Here is a 13,822-nt window from a genome sequence, read left to right as displayed (position 1 = left end):
CACTGACTGAAAACTACCACAGAGTGCTGGCAACCAGTGGGCAGGCTTGCAGGGTATGCCCTTTGGTTATTTGAATGATTAGATATTGAGTGCTTTGATGTATGTCCAACAAACAAACAAAAAACCTGAGGGAATGGAAGCAAATGCTGTTGAATGATGATGCATGGAGGGGACTATAATCATTGCAATGAAATGAAATAAAATAGGATGAATGTAAAGTTGATGTTCTCCCATGTAAACCATCACTCAGTTCACAATAAAAACTTAAACAAAACCAAACCAAAAAACCCCTACCACAGATCCTGGTCTGCCTTTTAAAAAAAGTCATTCTTGGGGACCTTCATCTCCTTTCATCTCTGGACATATCCACACAGTTAGGACACCCCTGTTTCTGTACCAATCTTGGATCAAAAAAGTAGTACAGATTGCAGGACAGAGACTCTATAGCATGCCCACCCAAGGTGACAGTACTGTAAACAACATACCCAGAGGCTACACTGAGAACAAAGAACAAAGAACTGGGACTTGTCAGTTTTTCCCTTGGGGCCAAAGTCAGGGATTCACAGGTAGAGCTTCAGACTCAGAAAAGATTTCCTTTTCCTGGACCAGCAGTCTCCATTCATTCTAATGGACCCTCTGTTTCCAGATGTACCTCATGAGAAAAGGAAGCCCACCTCAGGTAAAGGATTTTTGTTGTGAAGTGCCACTGAGTCCTTTCTGACTCATAGTGACCCTGTAGTAGACCAGACTGAAACACCATTCGGTCCTGTACCATCCTCACACTTGCTGCTATGCTTGAGCCCATTGTTGCTGCCACTGTGCCAATCCATGTCGTTAGGGGCCTCCCTCTTTTTCTCTGTCCCTCCACTATACCAAGCATGATGTTCTTCTCCAAGGGCAGATTCCCTCCTGATAATGTGTCTGAAGCATGAGAGACAAAGTCTGACCATCTTGGTTTCTAAGGAGCATTCTAGTTGTATTTCTTCCAACACAGATTTATTTGTTCTTCTGGCAGTCCATGGTACCTTTAATATTCTTCTCCAACACCATAACTCAAATGCATAAATTCTTCTATGGTCTTCCTTATTCGTTATGCAAGGTAAAGGAGGGTGGTGGTGATTATGTGCCAGGGAGCTGGTTCAAGGTAAAGGATGGCTGGTGGTTATGTGCTGTGGAGTCGGTACCGGCTAATAATGACCCTGCATAGGGTTTCTGAGGCTGTAAATCCTTATAGGAGCAGAAAGCTTCATCTTTCTCCCACAGAACAGCTGTAGTTTCGAACTGTTGACCTTGAAGTTAGCAGCTCGATTTGTAACCACTACACTACCAGAGCTCTCTAAGGTAAAGGACAGATATATATTTGATCACAATTCAAGAGGAAATAAGTCAAATTCATGGAACCAAGTCTCTCTTGGTTCCATGAGAGACTTGGAAGAGAAGACAAGTCTTCTCTTGGGGGAAGGCTCTCTCTTGGTTTGCTTTGGGGAAGACCCTTGTCCCTTTCAGCTTCTATTCTTCAGTTCCTTGGTGATTCTCCCCCATTTGTCTATGCTTGTGCTTGTCTGTCTTGTTGTGGGATGTCCTCAAGTCAATTCTGACTCATCGTGACCCCATTTGACAGAGTAAGGTTTTCTAGTCTGCAAACTATACCCGACCAGATGGCCAAGTCTTTCTCTTTTTGAGTGGCTGGGTGATTTGAGCCACCAGCCTTTTAGTTAGTAGCTGAGCCCTTAACTGTTGCTCTCTATGTCTAATCAGTTCTGTCTATGTCTCATCAATCATTAGGTTTAAGACACACCTTGCAACAATATGACCTCAGGAACATAACAAAAGAAAATTCTATTCCCAAACCTATTCCCAAGTCAACTCTGAACTCAATCTAGATATAGAATTATGTGAAACGAAACAAACCTAAAAGACTGAAAATAGGAAAACAGAGATATCAATTTATAGTGATGTCAACCACAAAGCAAAAAGAGGGAATCGTGTAGATACAGAACTTCCATATGGCAAAGAAGTTAAGAAGATTTCAAGATAAAACAGACAATTTTAAGTAAGGGAACAAAATTAGTGAATTAGAGAGCAATTTCAAAGAAAACTAATACACCCGCACATCAAAATTAAAGGAGGAACATTAGATTTAGTAAACATTACCACAAGAGAAATAAAAATGAAAAGAAAATCCACAAACAAAATGAACCCAGAGCAGAAAATTATATGGAACAAAGAAACCAACAGCAAGAAAACCCAAAAAACTACACAGCAAAATGACAACAATCAATTCATACCTATGGAGAATTTCACTGAATGTAAATGCACCAGTCAAGAGACCAAGAGTCATTTCAACCTAAAGACATACTTTGTTTTTTATATATAATTTGCTTTTACTGTGCATACTTTGTTTAGTTATATAATTGCATGCATTATCAGGAACAAATTTGATAAGTACATGTGAATAATCTCTTTCCTGTAAAGGAATTTTATAGCCAAAAAACATACTAAATCGTTTTCTAAATTAATTAGAGATTGACACTTTTTTTTAAAACTGTAGCTTTGACTCTTTCTATGCTGTGAATTAATAGTTGATATTTGGTAAAAAAAACAACCCTGTTGTCTTTGTTAAAACTTAGGTTTTAAAATAAAATGGCAGAATTAACATTGGAAACAACTAAAAAAAAAGAGATAGAGACAGAGACACATCAAAAAGATGAGGACAGCCTAAATGCCCATCAACAGAAGAATGTTTAAACAAACTTTGGTACATACACACAATGGAATACTATACAATGTTGAAGAATAACAATGAATCTGTGAAACACCACAGAACATGTATAAATCTGAAGGACATTATGCTGAGTGAAATTTGTTGATTACAAAAGGACAAATATTGTACAAGACCCATATTGTTAAAAAAATTTAAGAAAATGTTTTCTTAATAAAAGTTGAAGGTAGCAGGAGACACAAGAATACAAGAATTAAAGTGAGTAGACGTAAATACTGTTAACTGTTGGTACATGGAAGGGATTGCAATCATTGTAGTGAGCAAAGTATATGAGTTGTTGAATGTAAAACTGATGATCTACTCAGTAAATCTTCACTCAATTCACAATAAAAAGTGAAAAAAGAAAAGAAATGCAATTGCTTCTAAGAATCTTTAAGTTATAATTTACCTCTTCTTTGTGCTTCTCAAAGGTGAACCTTAGGCACCTTTGTAGGAACTAATGAACTATGCATAGTCCTTGGGCCCACCAAGCCAAGTGGGTCGGGATCTTTAAGTGGTCAGCAGCAAAGGGGCTAAGGGTTGTTAAGCTCAAGACTCAAACTGGCAGCAACCTGGTAGCTGGGTGCTGTGCCCAATTCCAAGGTGGTAAAGAGAGTCCTGGTGTAGCGCTGCAGGGTAAACACTGGACTGCTAATCACAAGCTTGTCAGCTCAAACCTACCAACCACTCCTTGGAAACACTCTACAGGCCACAATGTCAGCTCAAACTTACCAACCACTCCTTGGAAACAGTCTACAGGCCACTGTAAGTTGATGGCACATAACAACAAAGGGGGCAACGAGAGTCCTGTTCGTCCCCAAGGATCCAGAGAGGAACAAGAACAGAGCCCACGTCATGAAGCAGATGGAGGGGCTCTCTCTAGGCTGTCCTTTGTTGGGAACAGAACTGGACTCAGCAAAGTGAAGAGAGAGAAATCTGGGTGGGAAGGAGCAGAGGTTTCCGGCCCCAGAAACTTCTCCAAGGGTCCTGACCCTGAGACTCAGGTAGGGTGTTCATTAACCAGGTGAAAGTCAGGAATGCCACAGAAGATGACAGGGGAGGGGAACTGGTGGGAAGCTGAGTCACGCCCCCTCCCCCTCCCCAGGGGAGTTGGGAGGAGAATGAAAGCAGTGGGGGTGGAACTTTCTGACTCAGTCTTGGACCAGTGGTCAGACGTTTCAGAGAAGCAACCTTAGAGATGTGTGGCATGCCAAAAGGTTATCTATGCATCCTTGTTCATTGCAGCTCTTTTCACAATAGCCAAAAGGTGGAAACAACCTGTGTCCAGGAACAGTTGAATAGGTAAACAAAATGTGGTCAATACGGGGGTTGGGAGAGAGACTCCAAAAAATTTATGGAATGATGGAATTAAAAGATAATGGAAGTTTTCTATGAACTTTTTGAAGCCCCCTCATACATACATGGGAATACAAGTCAGTGACTAAGAGAAATCACGCTGTGAGCACATCACAACAAGGATGGGCTTAGAAACAATAATTGATCTTGAAACAAGTCAGTCACAAAAGAGCAAACATGGTGTGACCTCACTTGTATGAAATGAATACATATATAGAAACCAGAGATTATTAGTGGTTACGAGGGGTGGGAGGAAGGAAGAAAAGAGATGTTTCTACTTAGAGAGCATTGAGTTTATGCTATCGGTGATGGAACAATTTGGAAAGGTATAGCAGCAATGGTTGTACAACATGAAGAATATAATCAATGTCACTGAACTGTAGACGTAGAAATTGGTGACTTGGCAAATGTTTTGTGTATATTTTCACAATAATAAAAAAAAAGGACTAGCATGTATCAGAGGTGGCTGTGGAGCCTGAACATCTCCATCACTTTCACCATGATCACCAGGATGCCTCTGCGAGGACAACCCACAGCGTCTTAGAACAAACCTCCTTCTCACCAGGGCTGCTAGGCCGTCCTTCTGTGGCTGTGCGCTGCCTGCTCCTCAAGCTTACCTCTGTTTTTACTGCATTGGAATCCTCCAGCCCAGATGTTCACCTGACCCCACCCATCTCATCATCTTGTCTAAGTGACTACATGGCTCTCACCATCTGTGATCCCGTAACTGTGCCACCCTCCAGGGAACCTGTTCAGTGCAAGGGGGGTGCCCTCCTAGCAGACAGACCCACTCCATCAGAGAGGGACACCAACCCATTCAGGGTTCCCATGAGGATTAGTCAAACTGTATGAAACTGGCTGGCACAAGCAGTCTGTGAGATTGGCGGCTTTCCTAAAGGTTGTTGGTCTGAATCCATCCAGAGTTGCCAGCAAAGAAAAACCTGGAGATCTATTTCCATAATAAGATTGTTGTTGTTAGGTGCTATTGAGTTGACAATGGACTCATAGTGACCCTATGAACAAGCGAGCAAAACACTGCCTGATCCCGCGCCATCCTCATAATTGTTCTTATGTCTGAATCCACTGTTGCAGTCTCTATATCAATCCACAAGGTTACAGCCCAGAAAACCCCATGGAACAGTTCTACTCTGTAACATGTGGGGTCATGAGTTGAAGGCCAGCTCGACTGCATCCAGACTATGCAGAAGGCACAGGCATAATGTGTTTTGCAATCCAATAGCACCACTTCCATTTGTCCCCTGGAGTTAGGACACTTGGGATCTGAAGTTTCTCTTCACCACCACCCCCCACCCCCCATACAGTCTTTCACCCACTGCTCTGGTTTATTTTGGCATTGAGGGCTCATCCATCTGGCTGATTGCCCAGGTTGGCCTAAGCTCCCAGAGATGAAATCCATCTAGTAGTCCGGAGTTTCTGGGCTTGTCAAGTTTCATTTCCTCAACTGAACCCACTGACCAGTGCTATCTCCTCCCCAGCACTCTCTGTCCTGACTTTTACATAAATGGGAGACCCTGCCTTCAATGCTGGTAACAATATGCATCAAATATCTACAAAGTTGTATTCTTGAACTCATTTCTTCTACTTCTGAGAGATCACTCCAATGAACTATAAGATTTGTTGTTGTTGTTCTTGTTAAGTGACATCGAGTTGTTTCTGACTCATAGCGACCCTATACAGGATTTCTAAGAAGTGCCTGGTGAGCTTGAACTGCCAACCTTGTGGTTCAACCAACTTTGCAGTCCAATACATTAACCCACAGTGCCACAGCAGGACTATAAGATTTAGGGAACTTCAGTTAAGTTTCAGAATGGGGAAGGGATTTTTATCTTTTTCTTTTTCACACAAATGAATTTCCCTAAACCTAGAATTGAGCACAAAATGCAGAAGGTGCTTAATAAAGATGTGTTAACTAAATGAATGTTGCAAATGATTTCTAATGAGATCATTACAAATATCTAAATACCCAATAACAACAACAACAACAATCTTAAAAACCCAGAAACCCGTTGCTGGAGAGTCCATTCTGACTTACGGAAACCCCATGTTACAGAGTAGGATTTTCAATGGTAGTAATCATTTTACGGAGTCCTGGTGTGGCACTACAGGATAATGCACTGGACCACAACGCTGGCTTGAACTGCAAGGTTGGCGGTTCAAACCCACCAGCTGCTCCTCAGAAACCCTAGACAGAGTCGCTATGAGTTGGAACCAACTCAACAGCACGTCCCGATGACACCAATCATTATAGAAGTGGGTCAGGACCTTCTTTCATGGGTGGGTTTGAACTGTCAAACTTTAGGCTAATAATTGATCCCAAACTGTGTTGCCACCCAGGGATTTTGAAATAGTGAGTTATTGTTAGCTGCTGCCAAGTTTGTTTTGACTCATAGTGAGCCTGTGTGTGCAGAGTAGATTTGCTTCAAAAGGTTTTTCAAGGTTGTGGCCTTTCAGAAGCAGATCAGCAGGCCTATCTTGGAGATGCCTTTCAGCTAGTAGTTGAGGGCTTTAAAAGTTTGCACTTCCCAGAGCTCCATGTGGTGGCGGTGGGTCCCGACTCAGAGTGACCCTATATAGGGTTTCCTGGACTGTAAATCTTTCTGGAAGCAGAAAGCCTCATCTTTCTCCCATGGAGCAGCTGGTAGATCTGAACTGCTGACCTTGTTGTTAGCAGCCCAACACAAACTCTCTATGCCAGAGGGTTCCATAGAGCTCCACATTGAGGGATTAAAAAAATCATGGATTATTCATCACACCACAAAAAGAGCTCACTGTATGGGGGAGGCATGCAAGAATGTCCAAACTTGCAGATAGTACCCATTTGACCTAGCTTGGATGGCATGCTGGTCAGAATTCGACTAGAGGAAGATAAAGAACGTTGATACAGGAAGCAAGTGTAAATTGTTACAATTTGATGAACTTGACCTTTGCTTATGGATGTGGTTGCTCAAAATTCCAACCGAGAGGGAAGGAGTCTTCATATCAAGAATCAAGCCTATTCCTTCAGTACACTGGGTTGATAGGGACGGGCGACTTAGACATTGGCTACCAAAAATGGGGAGGCTATTAAGGCACAAAAGGACTTCTGGTATGGCGCTGTGGATCGGCACTGGACCATGAACCACAAAATCAGCAATTCAAAGCCACCAGCTGCTCCTTGGAAACCCTCTACAGGGTTGCTATGAGTCAGAACCGACTCAATGGCACCTAACAACAACATAAAAGGCACAAAGTGGCTAGCTTACAAGTTTTCAAGAATGGGCGTAGTTTCAGAATGACGTGGGTAGGATAGAATCCTCACTGAAGTTTTCCTCTTGTCTAGGTGGGTCTGGTGAAAGGGGATGGGGGAGGATGGGGATAGCATTCTTTTGATTCAATAATGAGTAATTGTTTTCATGACTAGTTCAACTGTAAAGGTAGAAGTGTAACGAAAGAGGGGGGTAATTAGTTAATCTTTCATTCTAGGAACAAAGGGGAGAGCATGAGCAGAATTTGAGATCCTAACAAGAGAAGCAGCAACACCTGAGACAGAAACAGAGGTGAGGGCATGGAGAGATATAGCAGCTGAGGACTCTAGACTCATGGAAAGCGAAAGGCTGTGTGCCAGTGGCCAGGAGGCTAACTTGCAAAATGTGCCCTTGGGTTGCTTAAACAAATATATATTTTCTGTGTGTTTTGTGTACATCAAAAATAAACAAAAAAGAGGGAACAGAGGCAAATACTATTAAACACTGATGGTGCATGCAGGGGATTGTAATCATTACAATGAAACAAAATACACAAAACTGATGATCTGGCTCTGCCCTGTAAACTACCACTCAATTCATAATAAAAGCTTAAAAAAAAAAAGTCATTATACAAAACAATGATCAGAGAAGTGTCTGTGACCTACAGTTTAAGTAGAATGCAATCCTGACCCCAATTGCTGAAAGTCTTCATAATCTCCTCTGTTAGTGTCAGAACAGCCATAAGGACCTGGGTTAGAAACCTCCACTCCACCAGGCTCTCAGGGCAGGGGACGCAGCCTGGTGAACAACAATGTTGTTCATACATTGGCAAATATTCTCTGATCTCTGCTCTCTTGTGGGCACTGATAGAAATACACCATGGATTCATCTATGAAGACTCCACCCCTAGTTCAACAAGCATCCTCAGTCACTGGATAAGATGATTATAGGGGTTCACATCAGAGGTCCACGTGACCATGGGGCTTCATGATGATTACTACGGATTAAATTCTGTCTTTCAAAAATGTGTTGTAACTCTTAATTAACCCCTCAGGTTGGAAGAAACTCAAAGTACGACTGGGGAAAAGCTGTCTCCTCAAACTAGAGTTGGCCATAATGACATGAATGGAGTTAAGTTTAGGGGGCCTTAATTGCTAATGGGGCACAACACAAAATGGGAAGAAACAGCTGTAAACAGCTATTAATTATCCAACCATTGAATGTACAAATTATGAATCTATGAAAATTGGAAGTTGTCAAAATGAAGTGGAACATATAAACATCAATCTTCTAGGACTTGGTGAGCAGAAATGGACTGGTATTGGCAGTTTTGAATCAATCCTGTAGTTAACTAAATTGGGAACATCAAATTGAAGATGAGTGACATCGTATTCATAGTTAAAAAAAACATTTCAAGATCTTTCTTGAAGTACAATGCTGTCTGTGATAAGATAATATACATATACTAACAAGAAAGAACAGTTAAATACCACTATTATTCAAATTTACACGCCAAACCACTAAAGCCAATGATGATGAAATTGAAGAACTCTGCCAACTTCTTCAGTCTGAAATTGATCAAACATGCAGTCAAAATGCATTAATAATTACTGGTGAATGGAATGGGAAAGTTGGAAACAAAGAAAAAGGATCAGTAGTTGGAAAATACGACCTTGGTGATAGAAATGATATGGAGATAGCGTGAGAGAATTTTGCAAGACCAATGAATTATTATTCATTGCAAATACCTTTTTTCAACAACACAAAAGGTTGGACCTAACTATATGGAACACACAGGAATCAAATTGAATACATCTGTGGCAAGAGACAATGGAGAAGCTCCATATTATCAGCCAAAACAAGGCCAGGGGTAGACGGTAGAAAAGACTATCAATTGCTCATATGCAAGTTCAGGCTGAAGCAGAAGAACATTAAAACAAGTCCATGAGAACCCAAATAAGAGCTTGGCTATATCCCACCTGAATTTGGAGACCATTTCCAAAACAGAATGAATTTGATGATTAGACAGTAATGACTAAAGACCAGAGGAAGTGTGGTGTGACATTGAGAATATCACACAGGAAGAAAGCAAAAGGTCATTAAAAAAGACAGGAAAGAAAGAAAAGACCAAAATGGATGTCAGAGGACACTCTGAAATTTGCTTGTGAACATAGAAAAGCAAAAGTGAATATAAAAAAATGAGGAAATAAAAGAATTAAACAAGAAACTTTCAAAGGGCAGCTCCAGTAGAAAAAATCAAGTATTCTAAATGACATGTGCAAAGACCTGGGATTAGAAAAACAAAAGGGAAGAGCAGGTTCAGTATTTCTCAAGCTGAACAAACTGAAGAAAAAAATTCAAGTCTTGACATGCAATACTGAAGGATTCTATGGGCAACATATTGAATGATGCAGAAAGCATCACAAGAAGATGGAAGACTGTTAATCTGCTCTGTAAACCTTCACTCAGTTCACAATAATAATATTAATAAAAAAAAAGATGGAAGAAATAGAGTCACTGTACCAACAAGAAATGATTGATGTTAAACCATTTTAAGAGGTACTATATCATCAAGAACCAATGGTACTGAAAGAAGAAGTTCAAGCTACACTAAAGACACTGGCAAAAATCAAGACTCCAGGAATTGATGGAAGACAAAATGAAGTTTCAAGAAACTAATGCAACACTGGAGGCACTCACTCATCTATGTCATGAAATCTGCCAGACACATTAGAAGAGATCTGTATCTGTGCCTATTCCAAGGAGAAGTGACCTAATGGAATGCAGAAATTGTCAAATATCATTAAAATCACATGTGAGTAAAATTTTGTTGAAGGTCATTAAAAAATGGTTTCAACAGTATGAAAGGGAACTATCAGAAATTCAAACTTTTAGAGAAAGACATGGAATGAGAGATACCATTGCTGATGTCAGATGGATCTTGGCTGAATGCTGAGAATACCAGAGAGATGCTTACTTGTACTTTATTGACAATGCAAAGGCTTTAAACTGTGTTGATCATGACAAACTATTGATTGTTGGGATTAAGCTGGGAAAAATGAATATTCCAGAACACTTAATTGGAGTCTTGGTATGGTGCTGTTGAATAAGCACTGGACGGCAAGGTTGGTTTGAACTGCAAGGTCAGTGGTTCAAACTCACCAACTGTTCCTTGGAAACTCTATACAGGGCTGCTATGAGTCAGAACTGACTCATTGGCACTTAACAACAGGAAGAAGAACATTTAATTGTGCTCATGAAGAACCTGTAAAAAGACCAAGAGAAAATTGTTCAAACAGAACAAGGGGATACTGAATGGTTTAAAATCAGGAAAGGTGTATACCAGGGTTGTATCGTTTAACATACTTGCTCAATCTGTATACTGAGCAAATATTCTGAGAAGCTGGATTATATGAAGAAGAACATGGCATGAGGATCATAGGAAGACTCATTAACAACCTGCAATATGCAGATGATACAACCTTGCTTGCTGAGAGTGAAGAGGACTTAAAATATGTATCGATGAAGATCAAAGACCTTCAGTACGGATTGCATCTCAATGTAAAGAAAACAAAATTTACCACAACTGGACCAATAAATAACATCATGACAAATGGAGAAAAGATTGAAGTTTAAGCAAAACAAACAAACAAACAAAAAAAAAAAACCACTTCATTTTGCTTGTATACACAATAAATACTCATGGAAACAATAACCAAGAAATCAAATGACATATTACATCAGGCAAGTCTGCAACAAAAAGTTGCTCAAGAACAAAGATAACAGTTTAAGGATTAAAGTGCACCTGACCCAAGCTATGGTATTTTCATTTGCCTCATATGCATACGAAAGTTGGACAATGTATAAGGAAGACCATAGAATTGATATATTCAAGATATGGTGTTGGAGGAGAATATTGAAAGTACCATCAACTGCTAAAAGAACAAACAAATCTGTCTTGGAAGAAGTACTGTCAGAATGTTCCTTACAAGCCAGGATGGTGAGACTGTCTCTCATATTTAGACATGTTATCAGGAAGGACATCATGCCTGGTAAAATGGAGGGTCAGTGAAAAAGAGGAAGACGTCAATGAGATGGAATTGCCACGGTGGCAACAACAATTGTGAGGCTGGCATAGGACCGGGCAATGCTTCCTTCTGTTGTACTTAGGGTCACGATGAGTCAGAATCAACTCAACAGCACCTAACATCAACAACAAACAATACTTGGCGGTTAGTTCAAACCCACAAGCAGCTCCTCTACTTCTGTAAAGATTACAGCCTTGGAAACTCTCTGAGGGTGGTCCTACTCTGTCCTACATGGCTAGATGGAAATTACCTCAATGGCAACAGGTTATATACCTATTTATAATCTCACTTGGAACTGTTTTTCTTTGTTATGTAAATGAGATAAGTCGAGTGTAGAGTGTGTCTTTAGTCCATTTTTTTTTAAATGAGATATAAAAGGAGATTGTTGTGCCATCGAGTTGGTTCTGACCTATAGCAACTCTGTATAGGGTTTCCAAGGAGAGACAGGTGAGTTTGAACTGCCAACTTTGCGGTTCAAACCTACTTTGTAGCCCTATGTATTGACCCACAGTGTCATACCAGGACTCAAAAGGAGGTTAAGCAAGCAGAAAGAGGGGAAGACAGACGCCATACCACATGAAGACCACCAAGGAACAAAGACCTTCCTCCAGAGCCAATAGAGAGAAAACCTTCCCCTAGATCCAGCACTCTGAATTTGAACTTCAAGCTTCCTCAACGGTGAGAAAATAAATTTCTGTTTGTTAAAGCCACCCTATTGTGGTATTTCTGTTATGGCAGCAGTAGATAATATGACAGTGAGTATACTCTCCTCTTTGAGTTTGTTATGAGTTAAATTGTGTCCCCTAAAAAGATGCACTCAAGTCCTAACCCTGTACCTGTGAACAGGACCTAATTTGGAAATCAAAAGTTATCCGTGAACATGAGGTCTTACTGAAGTGGGATGGGCCCTAAGACTATGTGACTGTTAGTGTCCTTACAACATTGGAGAAAAGACATGGAGACAGACATGGAGGAGGATGTGTAGGAAACTGAATCTGCAAGGTCAAGGACACGTGACTTGAGCTCCCAGTCTTCAGAAATGAAAGTTCTTACTCAGTTTGTTACCTAGTTGGTGGGACTTTGCTATGGCAGTGTGGGGAAGCGCACATAAAGGGAATCAGGGACTTACAAGGTGACATGGTGATGTGGAGACTGGGCAGCAGGCCTGCCCAACTGCCAGGTGCACCTGCTCGGTGTGTCTGGTGGGATCCATAGCCGCTCCTTCCCTTCCTTTTCCAGGCAGTCCTTTCCTGTGTGTGCACTTGAGAGCTGGGGGTACCCAGTGGCCTCACGCATCACCTGGGGTGTCTCATCAGGCATGCTGGTACCTGGCAAAAGAAGGAACTTTCAGTTCAGTTCTGGTCTGGACATCTCCCTTGTGGCATTTTAGGGTCAGTGAGTGAGGTGGGAGCTCATCTCTCACCAGCCACCCTGGACTTGGAGGCCTGCAAGAACACAGCCTGAAAACAGGTAATGAAAACTGAAGAAAGTGCGGACTTTAGTTAAAAAGTCCATGGAGCCCCAGTCTGCGGGGAGGCAGATTTAATGCGAAGAAAAGGGCCGAGTGGCCCTTTGGCAAGGGTTGGATAGAAGGTGCAAGTGGCTCCTCGCTCCGGAATTGTAAATCCAGACTCCAGGACCCTCTCACCTTCTCAGCGTTCCCCTGCTGCGGGGCATAGCAGTAAGAGTGGAGGCTGCCCTGCAGTGACTGGTTCACTTCTTAGCAACTCAGCAAGTGGCCAGAGGCAAACCAGCACCTAGCAGGGAGTCACTCCGCCAAGGGTTAAGGCCCGGGGCTGAAGAAAGCAAGAATCGCTCCTGCCCCCACTCCCTTAGTAATTCACGCCTCTTGTAATTCATCAGGCTGGCAGCCAATTGCAGTCAGGGCAGAAATCTACAGCTCCGCCCCCAAGTGTACCAGAGCTGAGGTTCTCGCGAAGTCTGGCTACTCAGAAGAATTTTGACGCTCTTTTTTCTTGACAAAAATCCTCCCATTTCCAAAGGCTCACTTTCCCCCAAGGCTCCTCTTCCTCAGTCTGTTACAAAACCTCCGCCTTAAGAGGAACAGCGCATTCTCTCCTTAGTGTGCCTAAGGCACCTGGGGGCGGGGGTGAGGCGAAATTCCCACCTAGCAGAAGAGCCCAGGTCCTAGGCCTCCCTCCTGTCATAGAAGACAATTAGGAGGCGCCCAGGCTAGCGCGGCCTGCGCTCCTCTGCCGGACTCTGTTAGGTTCTTGTGTAGACGGGTCCCAACCAACGCGGGCGGCGCTGGGCCTCTTCTTTGTCAACTTGCCTCTCCAGGGCGCGATCTCTGCTAAGGTTAAGAGTTGCCGGTAAGGGATCGAAACCCGCCTAAATTCCGCAGAACCCAA

The 13,822-nt window shown here is 42.0% G+C and overlaps 1 protein-coding gene across 1 annotated transcript in view; it reads right to left on the bottom strand.

The window, feature by feature from the left end:
• CBS (cystathionine-beta-synthase) overlaps positions 1 to 12,770 on the bottom strand; it is a 42,680-nt gene extending 29,910 nt beyond the window's left edge. Inside the window, exon 1 of the mRNA XM_006870846.1 lies at positions 12,580 to 12,770. Within this exon, the coding sequence (XP_006870908.1) occupies positions 12,580 to 12,770 (191 nt within the window). The remainder of the gene's footprint in view (positions 1 to 12,579) is intronic.
• Between the last annotated feature and the right edge of the window lie 1,052 nt (positions 12,771 to 13,822).

Source organism: Chrysochloris asiatica, unplaced genomic scaffold (genome assembly GCF_000296735.1).
Source record: "Chrysochloris asiatica unplaced genomic scaffold, ChrAsi1.0 scaffold00154, whole genome shotgun sequence".
NCBI lineage: Eukaryota > Metazoa > Chordata > Mammalia > Afrosoricida > Chrysochloridae > Chrysochloris > Chrysochloris asiatica.
Note: the sequence above shows the minus strand (reverse complement) of the source record. Positions and strands in the feature narration are given on the sequence as shown.